The sequence below is a fragment of the Pituophis catenifer genome, unplaced genomic scaffold (genome assembly GCF_029215685.1).
Source record: "Pituophis catenifer annectens isolate HBS135680 unplaced genomic scaffold, rPitCat1.0.hap2 SCAF_2, whole genome shotgun sequence".
NCBI classification, from domain to species: domain Eukaryota; kingdom Metazoa; phylum Chordata; class Lepidosauria; order Squamata; family Colubridae; genus Pituophis; species Pituophis catenifer.
In genome coordinates this window covers 99,696,516-99,721,265 of record NW_027256882.1, presented here as the reverse complement: position 1 = coordinate 99,721,265, position 24,750 = coordinate 99,696,516, and the positions used below count along the sequence as shown (strand labels likewise).

At 37.6% G+C, this 24,750-nt stretch overlaps 2 protein-coding genes across 6 annotated transcripts in view; one reads left to right on the top strand and one right to left on the bottom strand.

Moving 5' to 3' along the window:
* Positions 1-1,360: 1,360 nt before the first annotated feature.
* Positions 1,361-24,750, top strand: part of HNRNPAB (heterogeneous nuclear ribonucleoprotein A/B) — a 30,930-nt gene continuing 7,540 nt past the window's right edge. The window contains exons 1-7 of one of the 3 annotated variants that reach the window (XM_070937266.1): positions 1,361-1,543; positions 1,754-2,104; positions 3,653-3,821; positions 3,908-4,066; positions 4,660-4,791; positions 7,264-7,351; positions 7,568-7,649. In XM_070937266.1, coding sequence (XP_070793367.1) covers positions 1,788-2,104; positions 3,653-3,821; positions 3,908-4,066; positions 4,660-4,791; positions 7,264-7,351; positions 7,568-7,635 — 933 coding nt within the window. In that variant the 5' untranslated portion in view covers positions 1,361-1,543; positions 1,754-1,787 and the 3' untranslated portion in view covers positions 7,636-7,649. Of the gene's footprint in view, positions 1,544-1,706; positions 2,105-3,652; positions 3,822-3,907; positions 4,067-4,659; positions 4,792-7,263; positions 7,352-7,567; positions 8,848-24,750 lie in introns of those variants that run through there. The other 2 variants (XM_070937265.1, XM_070937267.1) reach the window with 2 other exon arrangements.
* LOC139312457 (5-phosphohydroxy-L-lysine phospho-lyase-like) lies at positions 10,278-22,013 on the bottom strand. 3 transcript variants are annotated; one of them, XM_070937263.1, is made up of 14 exons: positions 21,940-22,013; positions 20,867-20,931; positions 18,930-19,048; positions 18,267-18,426; positions 17,701-17,775; positions 16,865-16,952; positions 16,653-16,769; positions 16,074-16,156; positions 15,508-15,733; positions 15,150-15,304; positions 14,915-15,004; positions 11,804-11,934; positions 11,212-11,259; positions 10,960-11,008 (listed from the first exon to the last, which is right to left on the bottom strand). In XM_070937263.1, the coding sequence occupies exons 2-13, from the start codon at positions 20,923-20,925 to the stop codon at positions 11,237-11,239; spliced, it is 1,326 nt and encodes a 441-aa protein (XP_070793364.1). In that variant the 5' UTR covers positions 20,926-20,931; positions 21,940-22,013; the 3' UTR covers positions 10,960-11,008; positions 11,212-11,236. The 3 variants fall into 3 exon arrangements, with proteins under 3 accessions (XP_070793365.1, XP_070793363.1, XP_070793364.1); XM_070937262.1 differs by having other exon boundaries at positions 10,951-11,259; XM_070937264.1 differs by lacking the exons at positions 11,212-11,259; positions 20,867-20,931 and having other exon boundaries at positions 10,278-11,008; positions 21,940-21,992.

Below are 24,750 nucleotides of genomic sequence, written 5' to 3'. Positions count from 1 at the left end.
TTAATGACTGATGAAGTACTGAAAATGGTAAGGATCAAAACTATTATCAGTCATATTATTTTGATTTCGATGTGGAATCCTAGAATGATGGTCATTCACTTAGTTTATATTTCAGCAATTAATAAATTGGATGCAATTAGGTGGGTTTACTTGTGTAGAATCATATACTGGCTATACTTTTTATAACGATTATTGAACAAATTCTTAATTTTAAGGTGGCAGCCTTCTCAAAGCATCATTTCACAAGGTGCTTGTAAAATCGAAACCCCTCACCCAAAGAATTTTTAAAAAAATGTATTATAAAGAAAACCTTGTCTAATGTGAAAGAGCCGATTATGTGAGTTTGAGCATTTAATTTGGAAAAATGTACTTTGGGATGGGGGAGGATTTCTTTTTCTCCACAGTGGTGGCCTTGTGCTTAGGCTTGCTCCTTTTTTGGATCGAGGTGTTAAGAGGCGAGGTCAACACGACTGTCTCAGTGAGCAAAGGAATGGAGGTGCTTGTGTCCCTTTTGACAATTAGACCAATTGTCTAATTGGAAGGAAAAATTCTCCACTCTTCCACGGACATTATGACACGAAGCAACTGGGTGCAATCCTATCAGCGGCACTATAAAGGACAACTGCTCTTTTGTAACACCCCAACTGGTCTGTCATCTGTTTCTCCTTCCTCTCAGAAAGGCCAAGGGCCGGGCGGCCGCCAAGAGGTAGCCCCTCCACCCCCCCGCCTCAGGAACCAAAAGTGGCCGAAATCCGGGGCTGTGCCTCGGCTGGCCTAATTAACCCCTCGCAGCCACGTGGGATCTTGTCCCTGGCGCTCCCTGAAGCACCTCCACTTCTCGGCCAGCGTTTCCTCTCGGACAGTTGAGAGGCAACCCGCGCAGGTGTGCAAAATTAGCTGGATAAATTAAGGTGAGAAGCGGGGCTGCCTGAGACATCATTCTCACGCCCTCCTATGTGACCGGCGCTTATGGGGGGGGGGCACAAGGGGAGAAACGCGGTTCCATTCTCTTTAATGCTACCGCCGACTTCCAGATGCTCGGAAGCTGGAATACGAATGCTTGCATCCCAGAAGAGCTTTCGCCCCTCAGAAAAGCGAACTCGGGGACAACTTGTGAACTATGCGACTGTTAGTGACGGCGAGGCCTTTGCAATTCTATTTCCGCGCTCTCGTAGGAAGCCGCAGGCCGCACAACCAGCAGTTAGAGAGGAGGCGTGGCCGAGAATACGCAAGGGTGTTCACAGCCAACGGGAGCCGAGCTTCTACATGAGTGATCGACGTGCTTGGCCAGTAAGCGGGAGGTTTGTTGCGGAGTGGCCGCGCGACCCGAGAAGCCTATAAAAGGAGGCCAGGCGGGAGCGTGCTTTCGCCCCCCGGATAGCTGTGCGCCGTCGTGTCCGTTTGTCTGTCAGGAACTGCACGGGAGGGGAGGAGCCACTGTCGCCGCTGACGACATCGGCAGAGACCGGCAGGCTCGCGACGAAGCTTTTAAGGACCGGATTCCGGTTCCTTCTGGGAAAGGCGAGCCGAGCGGCGTATAAAAGTGAGTCTCGGGAACCGGTGGTGGTGGTGGGGGGGGGGGGCGGCGCTTGGTTTAGCGGCTTCGCGTGGCGAGGCCGAGTGGGACGCGCGCTCCTTCCTTCCTTCCTTCCTTCCGTGCGTCTGGAGGCGCCATCTCTCTTTTTTTTTTCCACCCCCCTTCGTAGGCCTCGCTGAGGGGGAGAGAACTTCCGTTGTTGTCGCTTTTACGCAGGTTCGAGGCAGCGGCGCACTCTGGGCTAGAGATCATGGCCGAGGTGGAGCACCAGTTTGGCGCCACCCAAAACGGGCACGAAGCGGCGGCGGCGGCGGCGGCCGAGGCCGAGGGATCCGTGAGTGGCGGCGACGAGGAGCTGTTGCAGCCGGAGCAGCAGCTTGAAGAGGAGGAGGAAGAGGAAGAGGTGGTGGAGGCGGCGGTGGTGGTATCCGAGGCCGGAGAGGAGGGGGACGGCGAGGGAGAAAGCGAGGAGGCAGGGCAATCGGTAGCATCTGCAGAAGCTAGCGGCAGCCAGAACGGAGCCGAAGGCGATCAGATCAACGCAAGCAAGAACGAGGAGGATGCGGGGTAAGGCTGGCGGGCCTCGTTTGCTTGCCCCCGCCCACTTTCTGTGGTTTCCGGCGCCATGCACGGCGACAACCTGCTCGGAGGAGTGACAGGCCCGAACCCGCTGCGTTGGCTCGGCTCCAATTCCGTCCTTAACGCTTTTTCTTGCCTTTTTTTTTTTTTTTTTTGGCCGAGGGTGATTGGCGCGCGGATCCTTCCTTTTCTGGCCTTGTGTTTGCCGATGAAATAGACAATGAGCCGAAACGGGGCTGCAGCAGTCGGTCCTCCTTTGTTCTTGAAGCTGCCTTTTGTTGGCGCCATGTGGTGGTGGGGGAAGGAGGGGCGGTTAAGGCTCCTGGTTTCCTGAAATGGCAGTAGTCTAGGCCTACCCCCCCTTTTTCTTTGTGTGCCATTTGAAGACAGCTTGCTGTCCTTGCCTCTCTACTAAAAGTTGAAAAGGGTAAATGAACCTTTCTCCCTAAAATATATTAAGTTGCTAGTTCGATGGGAGTCAGAAATAGCTGTTTAAGAACTTTGAACAGGAACATATGTTTCTGAAATTATTTGCTGGCAGTGTAATTTAACTGTACATCCTCCAGCAATTGCAGATCGATTAGCATGTATGCAGTTTAGTTTCTTTAGGTGATTAGGTAACTCCAGCATAATCCTTGTAGAAGTCATGCTGAGTTGTTTACTATATTTTATCTCCTGTTTTGTATGTTTTTCTTGTTCCATTAAATTTTCTTAGGGAAAGCCTGGACTTGAAGTGGGTTCCCACAAAAAACATCCTTTTACATAATTACGTGCAATTGAAATGCCAGGAAGCTTGAATATATCTAAAATTTGTAATAGAGCCAGCCTATTATAATAAAAAATCAAACTGGTAATTGTTTAAACAAAAAGTTTGAGTCTTGATGAAGGCAGAATGCTCAAAACTTGAGTTAGAATCATTAGTTTTTATGACTTCTGTTAGTAAAATACTTTGGTTTGCTTAGCTTTTATTCTAAGTATCTCAGGGTCTGAAATTGAAGACAATTGAACCACAGATATAACTGTAAACTTGTTTTATGAAAGGCTATACATCACAAATTACAGAAGTTCAATTATACTGAGACGTGAAATGCAGGTAGTCTTCAACTTATGGCTACAATTGAGCCCCAAATTTCCATTAGTAAATAAGGCAATTGAGTTTTGCCCCATTTTGCAACCTATTTTGCTACAGTTAAATGAATCACTGCTGTTGTTAAGTGAATCATGTCATTAAGTGAATCCAGCTTTTTTCTTTGATTTTGCTTATTAGAAGCTAGCTGAGAAGGTTACAAATGTGATCAGAAGACCATAAGAGCACTGCAACTATCATAAATTCACCCCATTTGCCAAATGCTTGAATTTTGATCACGTGGCCATGGGGATACTACAATGGTCTTAAGTGTGAAAAATAGTAATAAGTTACTTTCTTCAGTAACTTTGAACTGTCACTAAACCAGTGGTGATAAATTGAGGACTGCTTGTATTGCTATGGTAACAGTGGTCATAATTTTTCAGTGTGTCTTGCTTACCTTGTTGCAGGAAAATGTTTGTTGGTGGTCTCAGTTGGGATACAAGCAAAAAAGATTTAAAAGACTACTTTACTAAATTTGGTGAAGTAACTGATTGCACAATAAAGATGGATCCTAATACAGGCAGATCAAGAGGTTTTGGATTCATTCTCTTCAAAGAAGCAGGAAGTGTTGATAAGGTGAGTGATAGACTGAGATATATTACTTAGACTACTGCTAATGTTACAAATGTTCTGTCATCCTGATTTGTTGAACTGCTTTGTAGGTTTTGGAGCAAAAAGAACACAAATTAGATGGAAGAGTGATTGACCCTAAGAAAGCAATGGCAATGAAAAAGGATCCTGTGAAGAAAATATTTGTTGGTGGACTTAACCCAGAGGCAACAGAAGACAAAATCAGGGAATATTTTGGAGAGTTTGGAGAGGTATATAATCTGATGCAAGTTTAGGTAGACAGGATAGCTTTATCCTGAAATAGTAAAGCAAATTGTTTTAATCCACAGTAATTATAAGTAGAAATATGGGTTATATTACCCAGAGATTGATTATTAATATCAGGTGCAGTAGTATACTAGGTGTGCAATACACATATGTATATGCTTGTATTTTGATTTAATTGTTATATCATGGCATTTCTTTAAATGGTTGGCAAATCATGTACCCCTGTGTATCATAAATCTATTTTTATATTACTTTCTGTCCTTGTATTTCCTTGTGGCTTTTCAAGCATAGTATATAGTAAATTCCAATAGGCTTTAATTGTTTAGAGCAGCAAATGGTCATCCTTAGATGAAATTTGCAAATTATTATACAAATCAGATCACACTTGCAGAGCAATAATAGTTTGCATTTGTTACATTATTTTATCAATGTAGCTTTATCTACTAAGTTTCTAGTGCTTAACAAGTTGCAGTTTTTAATATAAGACTGTTGTACCCTGAAGAAACAAGAGATTGACCATAATTACTGAATAAGGTAATGTACATAATTGCAATAAACTTGAAATACGTTTCTTTAGATTGAAGCAATTGAACTTCCAATGGATCCAAAGACCAATAAAAGAAGAGGGTTTGTATTCATCACATTTAAGGAAGAAGAACCAGTGAAGAAAATATTAGAGAAAAAGTTCCACAATGTCAGTGGTAGTAAGGTAGGAATTCTGCTTATTTATAATGGATTGGAATCTATTCACTCTATATATCTTGCACATTGTTGGAAAGTGAAAAGTGAGAGAATTACAGTTTATTTTGAAAGTGGAAACTATATAGGAAACAGACTAAATGAGCACAGTATATTTATTGTATAATTTTTTAGCCACGAGATCTATGCTTTTGCACAACAGAATTAGAAACTGTCCAGATTCTCTTTGCATAATCAATGATTTGAAGTAGCATCAGCACTTGTAGATGGTATTACAGTGTACATGTCTTTTTTCCCCAGAAGTGAGGGCTAACTCTTTCTAGACAATATTAAATTTATATGCTGCCTATTTCACTTTGAAAAGTGATTCATAATATTTTTCATTAACAAGTTTTAGTTAATAGATAAATATAATTTGAGAAATACATAATGCTTACCATTAAATATGATTTAATATACTTTAGCAAGTTAGTGAAAAACAGGGCTAATTTGTATGAAAGTAGTATATTAGTTAATTTACAATTTCATGAAAACATTCAGTGGCATCTCAGACCTAGAAACTACAGATCAGTGATGGCGAACCTTTTCGGCACTGAGTGCCAAAAGCGGAATCGCGCACCAGAGTGCCGGAAACCTGAAGACCAGGTGGCCAGCTGTTCTTCCCGTTTCTGGCGTGCATGGCCACCTGGTCTTCACACGTGTCGGAAACCGAAGACCAGCTGGCCAGCCGGTTGTCAGGTTTCCGGCGCTCCGGCGTATGCAAAGACCAGTTGCACACCAGAAACTGGAAGAGCAGCTGGTGACTGTGCACATGCCCAGAGAGGGCTCTGCGTGCCACAGGTTTGCCATCACAGCTATAGATTAATATTCTCTCAAAAAGGAATATTAATGGCTAATATACAAGTCTTATGTGGACCACATTTGTTGATGGGGTGTGGGAATAATGTAGGCAGGAAGGGTGGAATGCGTAGACACAAAAGTTGTATTTATATAATGCTGGTATACTACTGTTATTTGAATGTTGCAGCCTGGGTCAGCTAAGTAATCAACAATATAACAGGCCTTTATCATCCCCTTTACAGCTTCTGGAACCTGTGACATGGTTCTAGATTTTTAGTTTTGTTTCCTTTCTGTTCATTAACCAAAATGGCAAACTAAGGCAAAAATATTGATCTTACCAATGTGATATCATTGGAAATAATGCCCGTTGCCCTCAAAGTCACTCTTTAAAATGCAACTACTTTCAAAACAGGAAGTACCTTTCTTTTGTTACTTTCTCTATAGTTGTTGCCCTGAACTAGGAGGATAGCTAGAAGGATAAAGGTTTCTTAAACAATGGACTTAAAATGAGCATTTTCTGTTAATTTTTATTAATTTGCTTGGATCCTGCAATAGTAAGGAAATAAACTTTTTTGAAAATCACTTGAATAAGAAGACATGCAAACATTAATATAACACTAGGTAACTTGGCCAAAAGTAGGAAGTTGCTTGATTAGAATATGGACTGCTTGAAGCAGAAGGATATAAAGCAAAATACAAATAGTGGTAGAATGTGGAAGCATATTTTAAGAGCAGGGCTTATAGTGGGGGAGCTCAAGTGCTGGAACTTTGGATGCTGCCAAACTTCAACTGCCAATAATTCCAGTAATGAAAATGATGAGGGATGATGGACGTAATTCAACAATATTTGGGAGGTTCATGTTGCCCTGTTTTGGCTTATAGTCACTGTCTAATAGTTTAAAACTCATATGCTTGGCGTTCATAGCACTATCAGATGAAAAATATGTGTACACAGGTAATCCTTGACTAAGATCACAATTGGGACTAGAAATTCTTGTGCTTCTTAAGTGAGTTGTGCCAGATTTTATGACCTTTTTTATCATGATTGTTAAGTGAATCAGATGTTAAGTGAATATATCTTCCTTCCATTGACTATGCTTCACATGACCCCAAGATGCTTCAGCTTTCATAAATACATGAGTGTTGCCAAGTTCCTGAGTTTTGATCATGTGACTTTGAGAATACTGTGATTGCAATAAGTGTGAGAACTATTCTTAAATTACTTTTTTCAGTGCCATTGTAACTTCAAAAGGTTGGTGAATGAATGATTGTTAAGTCAAGGACCACATGCACTTTTGACTATATTCATGTGATATATTTAGCCATAGTTAACCATACTTTGCTTAACCTGTTTCCTGGTTTCAGACAGCATATGGAAATTTAATCATGTAAACTGGGTTTATGCAGTTTGAGAGATTAAAGTTCAGTTTTGAAAGCGGTACTGAGTTTATAGATTATATCATATAAATTCTAGTACAGTGTTAACTTTTGTGCAGCAGAAGTGTTCTCTAGAATATTTGCCCTCAGATTTCATTATTTGGAAAATGTTTGTAATCCAGATATTTATAACATTTGTAACTTGTGGTATGTATATGTAGTATTGTATGTTAAGAACATCTATTTTACATTACAATCTTTTCAGTGTGAAATTAAGGTAGCACAGCCAAAAGAAGTATATCAGCAGCAACAGTTTGGTTCTGGGGGCGGCCGAGGAAGAGGTGGAAGAAGAGGTACGTATTGCATTCAGTACTCTAGAATGGACATATTTTAAAATACAGGTTTTTCCAGGTAATTTTCCTTCTATAGAAGAAAGAGGTTTTGAATATAGGATGTAGTTGTCAAGATTACAACTATTCAGTATATTTGTATTTTGGATGGGACCTGGCTACATATACCTGCAAGCATGACTAAATACTAATTTAATGCATTTGATTGCTTACTTATAGGTCAAGGCAGTTCAAATTATGGGAAGGCTCCAAGACGTGGTCATCAGAATAACTACAAGCCATATTGATCAAAAGTATTCAGGTATGCAGTGGCATGCTCTAATGCACAAAACTACTGCATATGTTTTGTACTTAATGCTGTAGATGGACATTACAATTATGTACCAAAATTAACTTTACAATACATTTCTATGGCCTGTTATGTGTACCTGAAGACTTCCCTGGAAATGTCTTTGTTTAATATTTACAGATAATAGTTGTCTAGAGAGTGTGGTGTGTAAATTTCAGCCTTGCTGAAGATTAATGATTTTATTGATAGGTTAAATTGAAATGATTTTGAGGGGTCTGCTTAAAGCTGCAGCTTCTGCATCTAGGGACTGCCCGTTGGAGTTAACCACATTATTCCAGTTGTACAGAATGAGATGCATCTTAGGGAACCAGTATCACTTTCCACCTTTTTATTTTGTATTGGTTTTGTGTCATACATTTCCTGTAATGGAAGTGTTAATTTTACTGTACTTTTTGGTACCTTTTTGGAATCTAATGTATTGTAAGGTATTTTACATGTGTTCTGATTCACCATGACATGGATATTGATGCTATTCTAGCTTTTGAATAAAAAAGCATAATACAGTATCCTGTGCCATTATTCCAGCTATCCTTTTGTAGCTCAAGAAAAAAGAAGCCTTAGAATTTCATTAGAAATGCTGGTGGCTGGTTGGATGCGTAAATTTTAGAAGTTGGATTTAGAGCATGTTTTAACCCTAAAATTGATGAAAGACCAGCAAAGCTTAATTGTTTGATCACAAATTTAAAAGTATTGAGGTAGGAAAAACCAGGAAGCAGAACAAGTATTATATTTCAGGCAAATTTTAGGATTAAGAATAGTGTATTATTGCCTTGCGTAGGAATAAAGGTCATAGGAATTTAGGAATGAATTTGTAGAATTAAATACCTAAAATACTGAAAGGCTCAAGGCTGTATTTACACACACAAGACAATATTAGACATGCTTACACTATAGTCTGCTTTTTTGTATATGCAAGTTCAATTTAACTGCTTTCAAAATCTGAAAACATGCTCAATAACATATGTACAAAACTCCTGGATGCTTATGTAGTACACATATTTTAACCTTCCCTAGGTTAATTGATCATACTTAAATCTGTCAATCTGACTGGCTTTTGTACTCTTATGTGTTTTATTAGTATTTAGAAATTAAACATTTCATGCTAAAATTATTAAGCAAATATTAAAGCTGCGTAAACATTGGATTTTCAGTACTGTTTCCAAGTTTTTTTCAACTATTCTATAGCTTCTTCCAAGCTTATTCTGAGCTACTATGTTACTATTTTCAGTAGATAATAGGTGATAGCAGTCCAACTGTCAAATATGGGTAAAGATCTTTAATGCACTATAAGTACATTAAATTCTACATTTAAAGTTTCCAAAAATGTAGCTTTTTAGCTAGGTATAAGCTCAGAAGAAAATCATGCATTTTTATTTAGAATAATAATTTCTTGCTTAAATCAAAGATATTATAATGACAGCTCTGTTTTAATGGAAGTTTTAATTACATGTGTAACAGCCATGGTTAAAACTAGGTTTGGAAGAGGAAGTTGTCTCTGGAGAGACAACACAGTCACTTATCCATAGGATAAATAATCTGTTATGAACATTTTAATTGTATAGTAATCGATATTAACCCCAAATTAGAACTCATTGTTTAAGCTCATTTAACAACAGCTATGGACTGGCTCCAGTTATTTAATTTTTGACCATTTTTATATGGTAATCTGCATGGTTTGCTTGTCAGGGCATTTGAACAGTAACAAATAAGACTTGAAAATGAGTTTTGCTTTTGACAGTTCGGTAGTTAAGTCATGCTGAACTGTGTCCTGTGAGAAATTAAAAGGCTACTGAAAATATACCTAACTACTTACAAAGATGTTGTCCACAATGATACAAGAACATTTTCAAGACTTAGTTGCTAGAGTGTCAAATCCTACTGAAGGCAAATTAAATATAGTTCTTTTGAAGGTGAAACTATTAACTATTGCATTCTAGAAGTTATGAGCTAGAGTGGTAGAAGTAGGTAATCCTATATCAGAGTCACCTCTGATCAGGAATTGCTAATTCATTTAGACATAAAATGACTATTATGCAATTTTTCTGACCATCACACGTCTATTATAATCAATTGGATATCTAGCAGGAGTTCCTGAAAGACATTTTCACATTACACTAGAATTACAATTATCTGTCTTCTCCCTGGCTACGAACTTAAAAGATCACATTTTTGTTCTCTGTAATAGATGTGACAGTGGGCTTTCCAACCTTACTTGCTTTTGAGTATTTTAATATTGTTTTCATCCTATGTTTTTTGTGCCCCCCAAAATGGAAGTTTTATGACTGCTCCAGGTGTAGATAGTTGAATACTAGTACTATATTTTGCATGTTTTTGATAAGTAAGCCTACTTGTTATTAATGTGCAGCATAAGAATCTATTGAAGTTCTGTTAAGCACATTTTACCAATTTTTTTAAAAAAATGTTTTTATTTGCTTAAGTTACAGATCTTAGGGATTGAAACGTCAGAGCCTGTCATAGCAAATATAAACAGGATTTTACACTAGAAAATGCATTTTCTAGTGAAATACAGAAAATTAGCTGTAGCTAAGAGAGGAAAGAAATTGCTTATAGAGAAATAAGAGGTACCAATCTGATACTGTTATGACTTTCAGACATAGAACCATCTTTAGTGATGGAATGCCATCTCAGTAGTACAGAAAAACAGGTAACATGAAGATAGTTGTTAGACATTGTCTTTAGAAAATGGGTTGCTTTTCATCGGTTACAACATTTTTGGTATAAATACTTTTTGTTCTGTCAGCTTTTTAAAATGAGCATTCCTCTTTATTTCTGAATTATTGTAATGGGAGAGCTATGCTTTCCAAATAAAAATAGGTTGTCAGCGTTGGTGACAATACTTTCTTTCGTAAATAAAACATTTCTATAAGATATTACAAATCTTAAAAAAACAATTCTCATGAGTCTAATGTTTGGATGTTTTATTAAATAATGTGTGCCTACCAATTTGTTAATAAAATGTTACAAAGAAAACAGACTTATTAGATCAAAGGTGCTAATTGTGAAATATAGGTAGAAATAAATATATATATATTGTACTGCAACCTGTATAGCACAAGGATGACAAGCTATATTTTCTGGATAAATCATGTTAATTCTTCTCTACTATATTAGGAGTTGCATTAGTAGAGATAATAGCAATAGAGCTGAAAAATCACAAGCTGTATTGCTAAAAATGTCAGCAATACAATAAAACTATATAGACTGGATTACGAAAGCTTGAAGAAGGCAGAATTTTATTATTGTAGTTTTAAGTGTAGAAAAATGGTAGAATTCTGCACCATGCCTGTATCCTGTAAAAGATGGATGAAAGAATTCAGTATTCACACAGGAAAGCCAGGAAGTTAAAATTTTCATAATTTTACATACTTTTGTTGACATGCTTTTGTTGACTGTATATTGTTGGAATATGATTTGATATTCAGGATAATGAAATTAATGGCTTCTGCATAAAGAACATACTTTTTGTATATAATAATAGTACATGAATGCTTACCTCTTGTAGCTTTGGAAATCATTATCTAGGTTTTTCTTATCTCCAATTCTGCAGAATATTCAATTAGAACATGATTGTTGTCTGCCTGTTATTCATGGGCCAGTATTACTATTTACATATAATCGAGAATGCAAATCTGTCATTCCTGAAGTGGCACAAAAATATTCCTAGTGGTCTTCTGATTCAGACTCTATTTATTCTCATATTCTCCCTCCCCCAAAAAGCTAAAATGAGAAATAGGATTTATTAAAGGTAACTATCATAAAGTTAAACACTTCTTTTCTATTTAGACCCAAGCTTGTTTTTTCATTACAATGATGTCTATTTTCAGAAAAAAAAATTAAGTGGTGCTAATTGGTGCATTCTCATAAGGAATTTAATAGGAAAGTCATTCAGTATAGAGCGCTTCCATGTAATTTTGCATATGTAAACACTACACATAGAACAAAATAGATATAGTAATTTTAGTTCCTTAACTGCCTCTTTTTTATTTCTTAAGTAGGCTTAGCTCAATCTATAGCATGCCAGATAGGTAATCTAGCTTCAAAAATGTGTTATATAAACCAATTTTAAAGATCTTTCCTTTACTTACCTGTTAATATCATATCAAGTTTATCAACAACTAACTCTGCATCCTTTGTATTGAAACACAGTGGTGGCTTGAACTTAAGCACATTTCTGCCTGGCCCATCTGTGCTCAGCATAATGAATTCTTTCTTTAATCTAGAGAACCAAAAAAAATGGCTGATTTTAGTAGAAGCATAAGTTATTTACTTGGATTAGTATGATCATATAAAATCACATTTACAATGATGTATGAGCTTTATCCATTGTTGGGCACAATGGAGGTTTTGGTTATGACTTGGCAGGATTTGGCATTTTTCTTAAAAACCTGTAGGTTTCAAGACCTGTCTGGAGCATGCACTCTTACAGTGGCATTGAGACCCTGCATGACCAAGAAGCTTACATGTTCCTAAATACTTTTAAGCTGGAGTTGGAAAAATAAGGTCCCCTTTAAATTTGTCTTACTTCATTATGTAAGCACGGGTTTCAATATGTCATGGCTTCCATTATTGGAATGACAGAATCAATATGAAAGGATTAATTACTCTCTACATGAAGCTAGGGTCAAGCATTTGCTTTTTTGCCCTTTGGGAGGAAGCCTTCTTCAGTCTTGGCTCTGTCTCCTTGAGACAAGGTGGATCTTATTCCTTTATCAGCTTTAATCACTGAGCTAATGACAGGGCAATGATGTGTATAGATGGAAAGAAAAGTAGACCAAATCTCAGAAAATGTTCACTGCTCCTCCCCTCCTCTCAAAAACCTACTAGTAAGTTGGAATAGGGCGCACACTTCAATAGTCTTGGTGGAATGATTATTTTAGCATAATCAGTAAATTCAAGATATCTGAGAGCGGGGCCTGGAACTGCAAGACTGGTTCCATGATGTGGTCTGGTGCTAGTTAAAACACAGATGTGGATCACCTGTCAAAGGTCATGTCACATACAAGCCCTTCCTGAGACGACTGTTTTGTAAGTTGCTCACACAAGTGCTGATAAAAAGCAAGTACAAAAATGTAATTGCCCATAGCCCTAAGAAATACCAGATTACAGAGGAAATCCTTATCCAGTTGTTATAGCAAAGATTGAGCAGTACCTTTTCACCCCCTGAAAATAGCTTATTGGCCCTGCAGCTTACAACCACTATGACACAGCCCTCTAAACCCACCAAAGGTGAAAAGCTCAGTGGAAAAGATGCCTCCTAATAAATAGGTTGATATGCACAGGATTCCATGAAGATCAAGCTGGCGTATGCTGTAGGATTGAAGAGAAAAATTTCTACCAGGTATACAAAAGGATGTTCTGAGCCACCAAGAATTTACAAAAATGTCAGAACTATAAAGTACCATCAAAGTAACTCCTGTCAGGATTTTTTCCCCATTTTATTCACGGTTCCCAAAAGGAATTGAAAGTAGAGAATGGCGTTGAACCTTAAGGGTCAGAATGAACCTATCAGGTTATGAAGGTTTAAAATGAAAGCAGATTACAGCATGGGATATCCTGGAGTTAATTTGCCTAAGAAAAGCAACAGCAAAGAGGATCAATGCAAATTTCCTGCGTTCAAGACAAGAAATTGAGGCTTTGTAACTTCCAGCCCTACTCTATATGTTCCTACCAATACTGACACACATCAGTAAGGAAGCAACTGATCTGGAAACCCTCTTGACCTGTTGGAACTAAGTGAATGGACCCAGTAGTTGACACTCTCCTTCCCTCAAGATGCCCAACATTGTCAGAATCTACCAGATGGACTGGCAAGCCTTCCAGAATTGATGCAAGAAACACAAAATGTCATCAAGCAGTTCAGAAGGTTTCCTAGGAGGATTGAATATGGACTGGCAGAGTCTACTGTTACAAACACCTTACTTCATCCTCCTAGAGCAGGGCTGTCAAACTCGTGGCCCACAGACCAGATGCGTCATGCGCTGGCCATGCCCACCCATGGTTTAGTAAAGGGAGAAAAAGTCCCAATATGTCACGTGACACCACCATGATGACGTGAGTTTGATATCCCTGTCCTATAGGATCAGGAAAACCTTATCTTATTCTAGCTAGCAGAGGGGTGCAGGCCTTTAGGGCAAATGGGAAGCCCTTAAAGCATCAGCTGGATAACACTAATAGTGTAGGAGTTTTCATTTGGGGAAGCATATTAACATGTTTCATGGTTGACAGCTTGATAATGGTTCATCACAATTTTTGAAAAATTGATCACAAAATATGAGATCGCTGTGATTGAATACAGTTCTTAGATTGGGAAAAGGGGTTCCCTGAGGGATATAGGAGGGCTGTTCTTTATTTTCTTACTTAAATATTAATTTAAGTTCCATGTCCAAAGACCAAAAGGACACTAAACAATAAACCCATTTTACCCAATAATTCATCTCTCCCATTCCTTTCTTATATACCTCAGATAATTATGTACTCTTCGTGAGTATATTATAGCTATCCTTAACACTTGGAAAACTATCAGAGTTTGTTCTTTCCATAGTAGCAGAAGGATTTAGACATGTAACAATCCTGAGGTAGTATATATAATCAAACTTACTAGCTGTTCTGTTGATAAATTCAGTATACATATCTGAAAATATATTTAGGGAGGAAATAGGGGGATGCAAAACACTGGTTTCCAGGTACAGAACATTCTAGTGTTACCTAATATACACCAGGCCATCTGTTCCAGAGGTACCTTATAAATTGCTAGAAGCAAATACTATTCTCTTTTGAGATCAGATCATGTCTTAAAACTAATGACCATTTTCTATTCTTCAAGATTACAAACTACTATTGGTAGTTTGCAATAGTAACTACATTACTAATATACTACATTGCTATATACGGTAGTAACTACAATAAGTTACTATGATTCCCTAGATTCTGCTTTTCTCTTGGGATGTATCAATCTGGCAGCTACTATTGGAGCTGTAGTAACTTCTTGTACATTGCATTTACAATTCTGCATACATAACGGAAAAGAGGTGTGCAAACTACTAAGTTTTCTATCTGTAATTCACTTGTGAAACGTGGAGATACTGCCCACAGATTATTTCAGGAGATAGAAGGTAAAAAGTAAGTACTAATCTCTCTTCCACTACCAATAAATTAAACTATATCCAAGCAAACAAAATATCTCAGAGTACCTTTACCTTGTTATGATGAATTCTGCTTCTTTGCTAGCAGGTGATCTTTTCTCTTGGTCTTGTACTAAATCTACACCAATAAATAGTCCAACACCCCTGTAAAAACAAGGTGAAACATGAAGTTACAGTTAGTTACAATAAACATGTGCAATTTGGGACTGCTAAAAATCGTGCTAAGAAACTATGTGGCAAGTATATACTGCATATATTAAATAAATGGTAAATGTTTTAAAATTGATACCTGATATCTCCAATTAGAGGATGTTTAGCTTTTTGTTGATTGAGTAGTTCCATAAGGAAGTTTCCCACACGAAGAGCATGGGTTTGAAGCTCTTCTTTCTCAATAATATCCAGGACTGTTAGGCCTATTGCACAGGACACCGGATTTCCTCCAAACTATGAATGGCAGGGAGAAATAAAACAAAAATAAATTTTCTACACAGAATTGTTTGCCAAAAGCAAGTACCATATGCCAGTGAGAATTTTATATAATGTAGTAGCAATCCAGTAAATACCTTATGCATGAAGTATTTGAATACATGTAACACTCAAACTACACTAAGATGCATTTTAGAATGAAAATATGGGTGACTGCTTACTGTGTTAAAATACTCTACTCCTGTTGCTGAAAAGGCCTCTGCAATTTCCTTTGTTGTTGCTACACAAGCCACAGGATGTCCATTCCCTATTGGCTTTCCCATGGTAACAATATCAGGAATAAAATCCTCTCCTTGAAGTTGAAATGCCCAAAAATGTTTGCCAACTCTGCCAAAGCCAACCTGAATTTCATCAGCAATAAATACACCTCCTGCTTTGTGTATATGCCTATTAAAAGAACAAGAAATATATTTATGCAGAAATGGAACAGATCTTATTAAATCAGTACTGAACAATTTATTTAGGGTTAAAACAAATCTCTCCAACAATTCACTTTTTCCAAAATTAAGCTGCAACCAAAAACAAAATCCCACCAAGGAAAATTAAATATTTGTAAAGTTAAATCATTTCAATTTTAATTACTGAAATCTTTGAGAATTAAAACTGGATCTTGCAGAAGTTAAACATCTTAAAAGTCCTTAAACTTGGAAGTTTACTCTAAACAGAAAATATATGAATACTGTTTAGAATAAACAGAAACAGGTAGAAGAAAAATATGAATACTTACTCTGCAACCTTTTGGAAATAACCAGATGGTGGAATGATTTGTCCAGCAACGCTGGGCAATGATTCTACAAAAAGTGCAGCAAACTGAAAGTGTATATAATGTAATTAGTAGACGTATACATAATACATATGTGCATGTATCTGCCTTTTTGGATATATTAAAGCTTCTAATTAGGTACCACAGTTGAGTAACAACTACTATAACACATAAGAAACCTTAACTATCCAAACAACAGTATACATTTGAACTTTTTTCTTGCCAAGAACTATGAGTTATAGCCAACAATGTGTTTTTTTCTTCTCAAAAGAAAAAAGTGTTCCGCCACTCAGATTCTTTAGGATGCAAGAACTTTATTCAATTTTAAACAGTTGGTCTGGAGCAAAACATAAAAAATTATAATGAATGAAGCTGCAGCTGAATATCACACATTTTTTTCCAAATTTCCTGACTTGTTACATAATTGCTACAAAGAAGACAGAAGAAAAAACTCCACTGTAAAGGCACACTGGATAACTGACAAAATTCATGTTAAAAAGAAACCCAAAATGATAAATACAGAAACTTTAAAGACAATTTTACCTTTCTGTTTTCTTGGTGTGCTTTGCCAATAATTTTTTTCACTTCATCTGCATATGCTGTGGCTGGATCCTTATGATTTTCTCTATATAATCCTCTGTATGTATCAGGAAGAGGAGCCTATTCAAAAAAAGTTTAATAGCTGATTAGACCTCTTGGTTTTAGGTGAATTGGAAATAAACAAGAAAAGGGTTAATATAGTCTCTTATGCCTACCACATGGACCCATTCCTTTTGGCCATCTAGATTTCTGAATTTGTATGGACTTATGTCAATCAAAGATGTCAGATGTCCATGATAAGCGCTTAAAACAAAACACAATAATCCACAGAAATACGATAAATTCTACCTTGGTTTAATATTAGCACCAGAAAATTGTACACATCCAGACTGCCAAACTGAAGTACCTACTTTCTAATTTATAATACTTTTACATATCTCAGCTGATGTCCTAGAAAGCAAACAGTTCCCATAAAGATACATTTTCAAAATTCTACTCTATGTATGTACGTTAAATGCAAGTTGTAATTCAAAATATGGGCTTTGGGTTCATGTACTTTGAAACTAAATGGATGTACCTAGATTAGGAATCAGTTTGTTTGATCTTGGCTTTTTGGAAGACTAGGAAGATTCAAGATAAAAGAGTGTTAATAAACTTACAATACTGATAACCTAAATATGTCTTAGTATGAAATATAGGTTAAATTTTAGGTATTTAAAAGTTCACTTCAGAAACACAGAGTTTGTGACTCCAATTACTATTGAAAGAAAATAAAAATTCTTGAGCCAAACTAAACTTCAGATAATTATTACAGCATGTTCTTATAGTTTTCTAGGGAACAGTGTGGAAGTGATTAATATCCCTTTGTCATACTTTTTAAAAGCTTCCTAATCTAACCTATATCCCTCAGATTCCCTGGCAGCATTTTCTTGTCCAGGTTCTGGACACGATCCCGTTTAGGTTTTTCGAAGTTCTATTAAGGTTGATTAGGTGCTGTTAGCTGAATTGGACATAGTAATATAATGGTATTTAAAACATTGTATATACTTACTGGTCAATAACAATAACGTCTTTATGCTTTGTATATTGCCGTGCTAGTCTCAGAGCAAGATCATTAGCTTCTGATCTGTAATGGAAAATTTTGAGATTTTCTCATTGTTCATATTCAGTCATCTATAAACCTGAGTAGTTTCATATGTATCAAATGGGGACATACTGGTATGGAAATATGACCAGTGTTAAATGTATGTAAGTTTTAATAAACTTTAGTTGAATGGTTAAAAGAAAAAAAATATGGATACAATAAACATAATTTTAAAAGAGAATTTTACATTTATTTATATGTTTCATTACAGTTGCTAATTAAATGTTTGATAAAAAGCCTTTTGATTATAGAAAATAAGGAAAATATGAATGTCTTTTTCCCCCCCAAAAAATGGAAAATGCATTTTCATTCATTCTGACTAAAGAAACAAATCCTGAAGTAATATAAATACCAAAGAAGCAAAGATGTGATTATCCTGACAAACAGTTCCGTGGGGGGATAACAGATGTCAGTTCTCTTGTTCTGCAAAGATGCCTGTATGATCTATTGATTAATAAATACACAAATCCTACCCTGAATTCAAAAAATAGAAGACACACAACTTCTCGGGCAATGTTTTAGAAAGTCTCTGTGCATAATCCACCAAATTGTCATGCAGATACCGAGAGTTTGTATTTAGCAGTAGATTCTGCTGATGAGCTGCTTTGACCACTTCAGGATGGCAGTGCCCCACTAAAAAAATAAGGATGAGAAAATAGCAATTTCAGTGACCATTCATGCAGTTTTTAAGACTACGTATATAATTTCTCAGTTATTTTATTTCCAGCCTAATCTTGGGAAATCAAAGGCAAAATTTCATGATGTCACTTCAGCTAGGGGTGCATTTCCATAGAAAAGTAGAATGACCTCCTATTTTGTCTTGATCACCCAAACTTTTAAATATCAACTATAGCCTTTATTTTTCTAAATAATTCTGAATCATTGTTAGCATATTTATTCTTACTCCACAGGGTTTGAATTAAGTGAATGAATGGGTGCAGATACTGTCTATGAGAGCAAACACAGGCCACATAAAGTTACCACTGTGGATGGATGATATGGACAAGTTAAACCATGGAAAAGGAAAGAATCAAACACAAACATTTTGAAAGTTTAGAAAGGACTGGAGTTAAATTTACTTGACTACATAGGTTAGACCTAAGAGAGTTTACTAAAGAACATAATTTCACACTTGCCATGAGCAACATTATTGATACAGTCAAGGTACTGGTTTCCATTTTCATCATACATATATTGGCCCTTTGCCTGGATAATCTTCACTGGATCTTCTGGAAAAAAAAGCTTGCAGGATGACCTTTAATGGAAGTATTTTTAAAAAATTAATTTAATTGGAACATATTAAAATTTTTACCATCAATGTATTGCAGACTTGAGGTAATAAATCAGAAAAAAAAATGATTTAATTAGCTGCAATGATACAATAATCCCGTTTTAATCAAATTCTAAGGAAAATGTTTTTGAACTGAGTTTAGTCATTCCTGGTTGCAAGTAATTTGAGCAAGTAAAAGTCACTTTCTTTAAGCATTTTTAGCACGATTGTATCTCTGAATACAATCCTTTATATAATTGATCTGTGGAAGTCTTAACAGAAGCACAAAGTCAGGAACTTGTTGAGGTGACATTTGTAATGCATATTTGTAGGAGATGTGACAGTGAGTAATACAAAATTTTGGGGTTCAATTGTGGTTTTAAGTCGAGGACTATCTGTACTGAAAATATTACTTGTTCTAAGACCATAAGTATAGTTCTGCTGGATCAGGGCAAACCCTTTCTTGAACCATTTTGTTTCTCACAGTGACTAACTAAATGCCTCTGGGGTATTCTCATTGCATTAAGAGGCATATCCCTCCCCTGCAGAGTCCCCAAGCAACTGGTATTTGGGGCAAGCCAACACAGAAGTAATCTTTGTTTTTAGGACTACTGGCCTTGATGGACTTACCTACTGATGTGGCCTTAGGTATGGAAGTAAGCTGTCTGTTTGAGCCCTCTTGATTAGTGCTTTTAACAGACTTACATATTTCTGAACAGGGCTTATATTAACTTGAGGGTGTGTGTGTGGATAGTTTGCAGGCATTTACAGTTATATTGGATCCTGAGACAATGTTTCACAATAGACTTCTCAGGAAATCAAGTGATCAGGCTTGGTGGATGCAATGAGTACAAGATGGATAGAAATGGGATTTTCTATTGTCTATATAGCCTGGGTATACAAACGTTTTGGCTTGCCTAGGGCACTGAGTGAATAGGAATTGTCTTTTGCTGCATATCAGATATTGTATATAACATAGTTAATGTATATAAATCATATACACTGTGGGGCCCCATGAATAGTTGCCCAGGGGCGCATGCAGCCTGTGGGTCTTATTTTGGAGATGCCTGATCTGTAGTGGTTTTCAAGCTCCTATGACCATACTTCACTGTGCCATTAGTAATGAAAGGACCCTAACTTCCAAGCCAAGCCAGCACTGCAGGTTGGCTTTTAGTGTGCATACTTCTAATACAAACATTCCGATTACAGTCATTATGCCTTAACAATACTTTTTGGTGCCTCCTGCAAGAGATTTACAGAGATGTACCTTGAACTGTCCTTGTACGTAGAAGGACAAAACGCCTGTAGTTACGAAGTTTACTTATGTTAACCCACAAATATATAAACAAACCAACCACTGGGTTTTCAAATTATAGATAAACACTCAATTACACGATTATAATTATAACAAATTGAAATTGTCTGCTGGTTCCCCGGGGAAGAATCACGCCGCCTAGATGCTAGACTATTTTGTACCGCCGACCCGAGTACTAGGGGAAATGCTCGAGACGGAGATGGGAATAAATCTGGGCAGCGCGGGGCAATCGGGTTGATCTCACGGGTGAACATCTAGATGGGGGCCAATAGCGGATCTACGCGGCTGCCGCCTTTAGAGCCGAAGCAGCAAGACGCCCCCGGAGATGAAGGCGTCGCGCCAACCGCAAGCCGCGGAAGCGCAGCGCGCGTGTATTGCAGCGGCTCCCCCTTTACTGCGGAATGAGCGGGTGGGCGTCTGGCACTTTACGACACAGGATGGTCTTTTCAAGGCCGGACAGACTTTGCATCCGCCACCGAAGCACCTACCCGATGAACTGCTTCCGTAAAGCCAGAGTCTGCTGGCGGTTGCGAGGCTCGGAGCTCATGGCTGTCTGGGAGAGGAACCGTAGAGATAGAAAAGGTTAGCATAGGGGGAATCCACGGGCAAAACCGCTCTATAGGTAATCGCTTTAAGCGACGCCAAAGCCCTGCGTTCTCTCCGCCGGTCAGCACTCGGAGCGCGGGGGAGCTGAGGTCGCCGCGGAGGACTCCAATTGCGTCTTTTAACGATCTACCTGGGCTGAGTTTGGAAATAAGAGTTTTCTCAAAGCTTGAGCCAAACTGAATCTGCTGAAAGTTGTTCCGACTTCCTCCAAAGCGAAGGGAGCGCGCGTCTCTCTGCTACTTAATTTTGGTAGGATTTGAGGGTCGAAGCTAACTGCCTTGAAAAGCGTGTTTTTATCTTTTTAAAAAGAGGCGCCCATTCTACATTTATGCGGCCGGAAGCGAGCGAAACGCTTCGGTCGTTTGTATTTGGAGTAAACTACCACGCGGGACGAGGGGGAAGGCGATTTAAACTATTGCCAACTCTTGCGGATAGCGGTTTCAAGGCCGTTTATAGATGAGAAGCAATCAAGCGGGCGAGTTTTCCCTTGTTAAAATTGCTGTTGAAGGGCTGCATCTTTGCAAGAGGCAGCAAAGTAACCTTTCCCAGAGTTGTGCATCTTTTCACCAGTAAAGCGGAAAATGAAGGGAAAACACGCTTGCCCTGCCCTGGCAAACTGTCTGACGTGGTTACCTCGTAATCTTTTGCAGCCGTCCTATATGGTTGCAAGGATTGCGTTACCTAACAGACGACTTGGAGCGCAGATCCCATAATAGTCAGACCCCATGACTAATGGGCATTTTACATAAATTATACGGCCATGCGTTTAGCAAGCGCCGTAAGAGGAATCGAGTAATTTTTTTTTTTTTACTGCAGGTACTAGAACTAAATAATAATCTGCCTCGGCGATTTGGCAGGCGTTTTGTGAACAGATAATATTGTTCTTTTTCATTAACTCAAGCTGCAATTCTCTGCGTTTACCTGGAAATAAATCTTACAGAACGAGGCGACTTACCGTACTTTTGAGTAGATCGGTACAGAGTTGCACTGCCTGTTTCTTTGCAGGGCTGACTTAGCAAAATGGCAGTTGCTGAAATGCTCCAGGCTGGCAAAAAGCTGACGAAGATAAAAAAAAAAAAAAAAGTAGGACGGGGTTAAACAGAAAGTATATCTGGAGCTGTCCTCCACAGTAAAACTCTTCCAGCTTTTCTGCAGGAAATATAAGATGTGGGTGTGAGATATATCCGGGATTGATAAAAAGACTACTGTAGCTCATTATGTTGTATCACTAAGATGATTTTTTTTAAAGTAGGAATTTCTTCCTCATATTTGGTACTCTGAAATAACCCAGCACCGTGGGTGTTGGTGGTTTATTTTCTTTGAGAGGTATCCATCCATAAGACTGCTTGACATATACATAAAAACAGTGTGTATCTAAAGATAAGTGAATTAATGCCTTATTCACAATTCAGAAGACTAATTTGCAGAGAGGAACATTTCATCTTTCTTGCACCACAGCTCAGAGGATTCAGGAAAATGGCAGATTTTCTATCAAAAATTGATTTCTCAGTAATACTTCAGTCTATCGTGATATTTGTGGCCTTACTTAACATTTGCTTGTGTTGATACCATACTTGCTTTGTTTTGGGCAAAGATCAGAAATTTATTGATATATTTTCTTCATATAATTTTGACTTAAGTCAAGAGCAAAGCAAAACATCAGCAAGCATTTTCTGGGCCAGTGACTTAGAGAATTGGAAAACACCTTAGCATGAAAACCATTTCTCTCTTGTTTTATTAGGGTCTTGCTTTATGTACAAATTAAAACAAAATGGAAGACAGCATTTAAAACTGATTCTATTTGAACTTTAATCCCATCTCACCAACTGGCCCAAAATTGTGGTGTTGAAATTTGTTACCGTGGGATGGTTCTGGAATTTCGGGAGAGGTTTCTGAGCAGGGGTTCGTTCCAAGGGTAGAAATGAGTGTCATTTGCCTAACAAAACTGGTCTGTTCTTGTACCCCCTCTATTGCATTTTTGGAAGAATGAAAAGGAAATTTCGTGATCCTATATTGGCAATTCCTCCATATTTTGGAAGAAAATTTTAGAATACTGTGCCTTGCCCACCTTTGTATAAAACAATTTAAGGTTTAGTATGTTGTAGAAATATAGCCAATTGCACCTTATTCAACGTAGGAGAAGCCAGTGTCATATAATAATTGAGGTGCGGTTACAGGACATTAAGATTGAAGTCCATCCTTAACAAAACCAATAAAAGAGTATTAGTGAACTTTGAATCAATCAAAGTCTTTCGGTCTATCTACCTCTCAAGATTGTTATGAGTAAAATCAAGAGAATAAAATATTACTGTGTCCAAGAATTATGCACACTTTAAAACTGTTCAAGTGCTTTGTATCTGGTAAAAACATAACTCCTCTGGAGTTCATTAAACCACAGATTTTTGTTTGTCTGTGCAAGCTTGATAAAAGATGTTTCTGCTCTAATGAATCATATCAATATAACACTGTCTTTAAGGCACCTCTTAAACCATCTGCATTTATTTTCCAGAACTCTGCAGAAAACCATTGCTACTTCATTGAGTAGGAAACATATGCAGTAGGATTTATATGCGGTCCAGAGCACTTCTGGGTGACTTTTGAAATGTAATTACCTTGAATACCTGGCTAAAATGCTGTAGTATACATTTAATAGCAAATAAATCTTTGTTAAGCAAAATGTATTATAGCAGGTTGTGTAAACATTCCAATTATATATGTGCCATATTACTAGAAGCTGCTCTATTTCACCGGTAAACTGCTCTGTAAAAAATAAGAGCAGTGTATTGTGATTTTGGTTTGAATTTGTAGAACAGAAGCAGTTTATATACTATGTAAGAATTTTATTTAAAATCATGAATTCTTTTTGGGTGGGTGGGGATACAGTGTGGGATACAGTGACAATCCCAGCTCTGTTAATGTTCTCCATTGTTTTCTGTGGGTAACAATTTTCTTTTCTGGGTTAAATTAGTTTTCCTCCATGATCTGTTGTTTGTCTGGTTTACCTTTTTTCTTTCTATGTGTAATCAGATCAGATCAAATCAAATAATCTTTATTATAGTCTTTGACCAACCTTTACAATAAAATGAATACAATAAAGGAAAGAAATACCTTACCGCAATAATTTGTTATTGGGGAAGGGAAAATAATAGGAAAATAAAACAATGTATCTAATTTAAAGTTTTGCAGTTGTATAACGTGATGAAGATATTGGGCCACCTGATGTGAGAGTGAGGGGTTAGCATCCCTTAAAAATAATAAATATAAAATTGACAGTGTGGCCCTTGTATTTGAAGTGAGTACACCTTAGGGCACCATATAAGGACACGAGTACAAAAGCAAACTCTCTGCAAATAAGGAGTCCTATGAAATCTTCCCGCCAGTAGAGTTAATGAGAGGGCAACAAAGCGAGATGTGGAAACAGCCCATCCATAATAGTTTAGATTGTGTAGTTACTCCACTTACGTCTAACATTTGGCAATAGAATTCAGCAGCACTAGTGATGTCATTTTGACAACCAATACCCCTGATACTCTCTCTTACTATTGATTTAGCCTTCTCCAGGGTTAATTGGCCAAATATTCAGGAGAGAGACCAAGACCGCAAAGTTCTGCTATACAGATGCAGTGCCAGTGATAGAGTCAGATTATTAAGTCTTGACAGCAGCAGAGGCATTAGGCCTGTAACATGATCCTGATTCCTGAGATTAGAATCCTAGTGTAGAATTCTGGCTCACATTGCCAGGAATTCAATTCCTTTGATCCTGAGA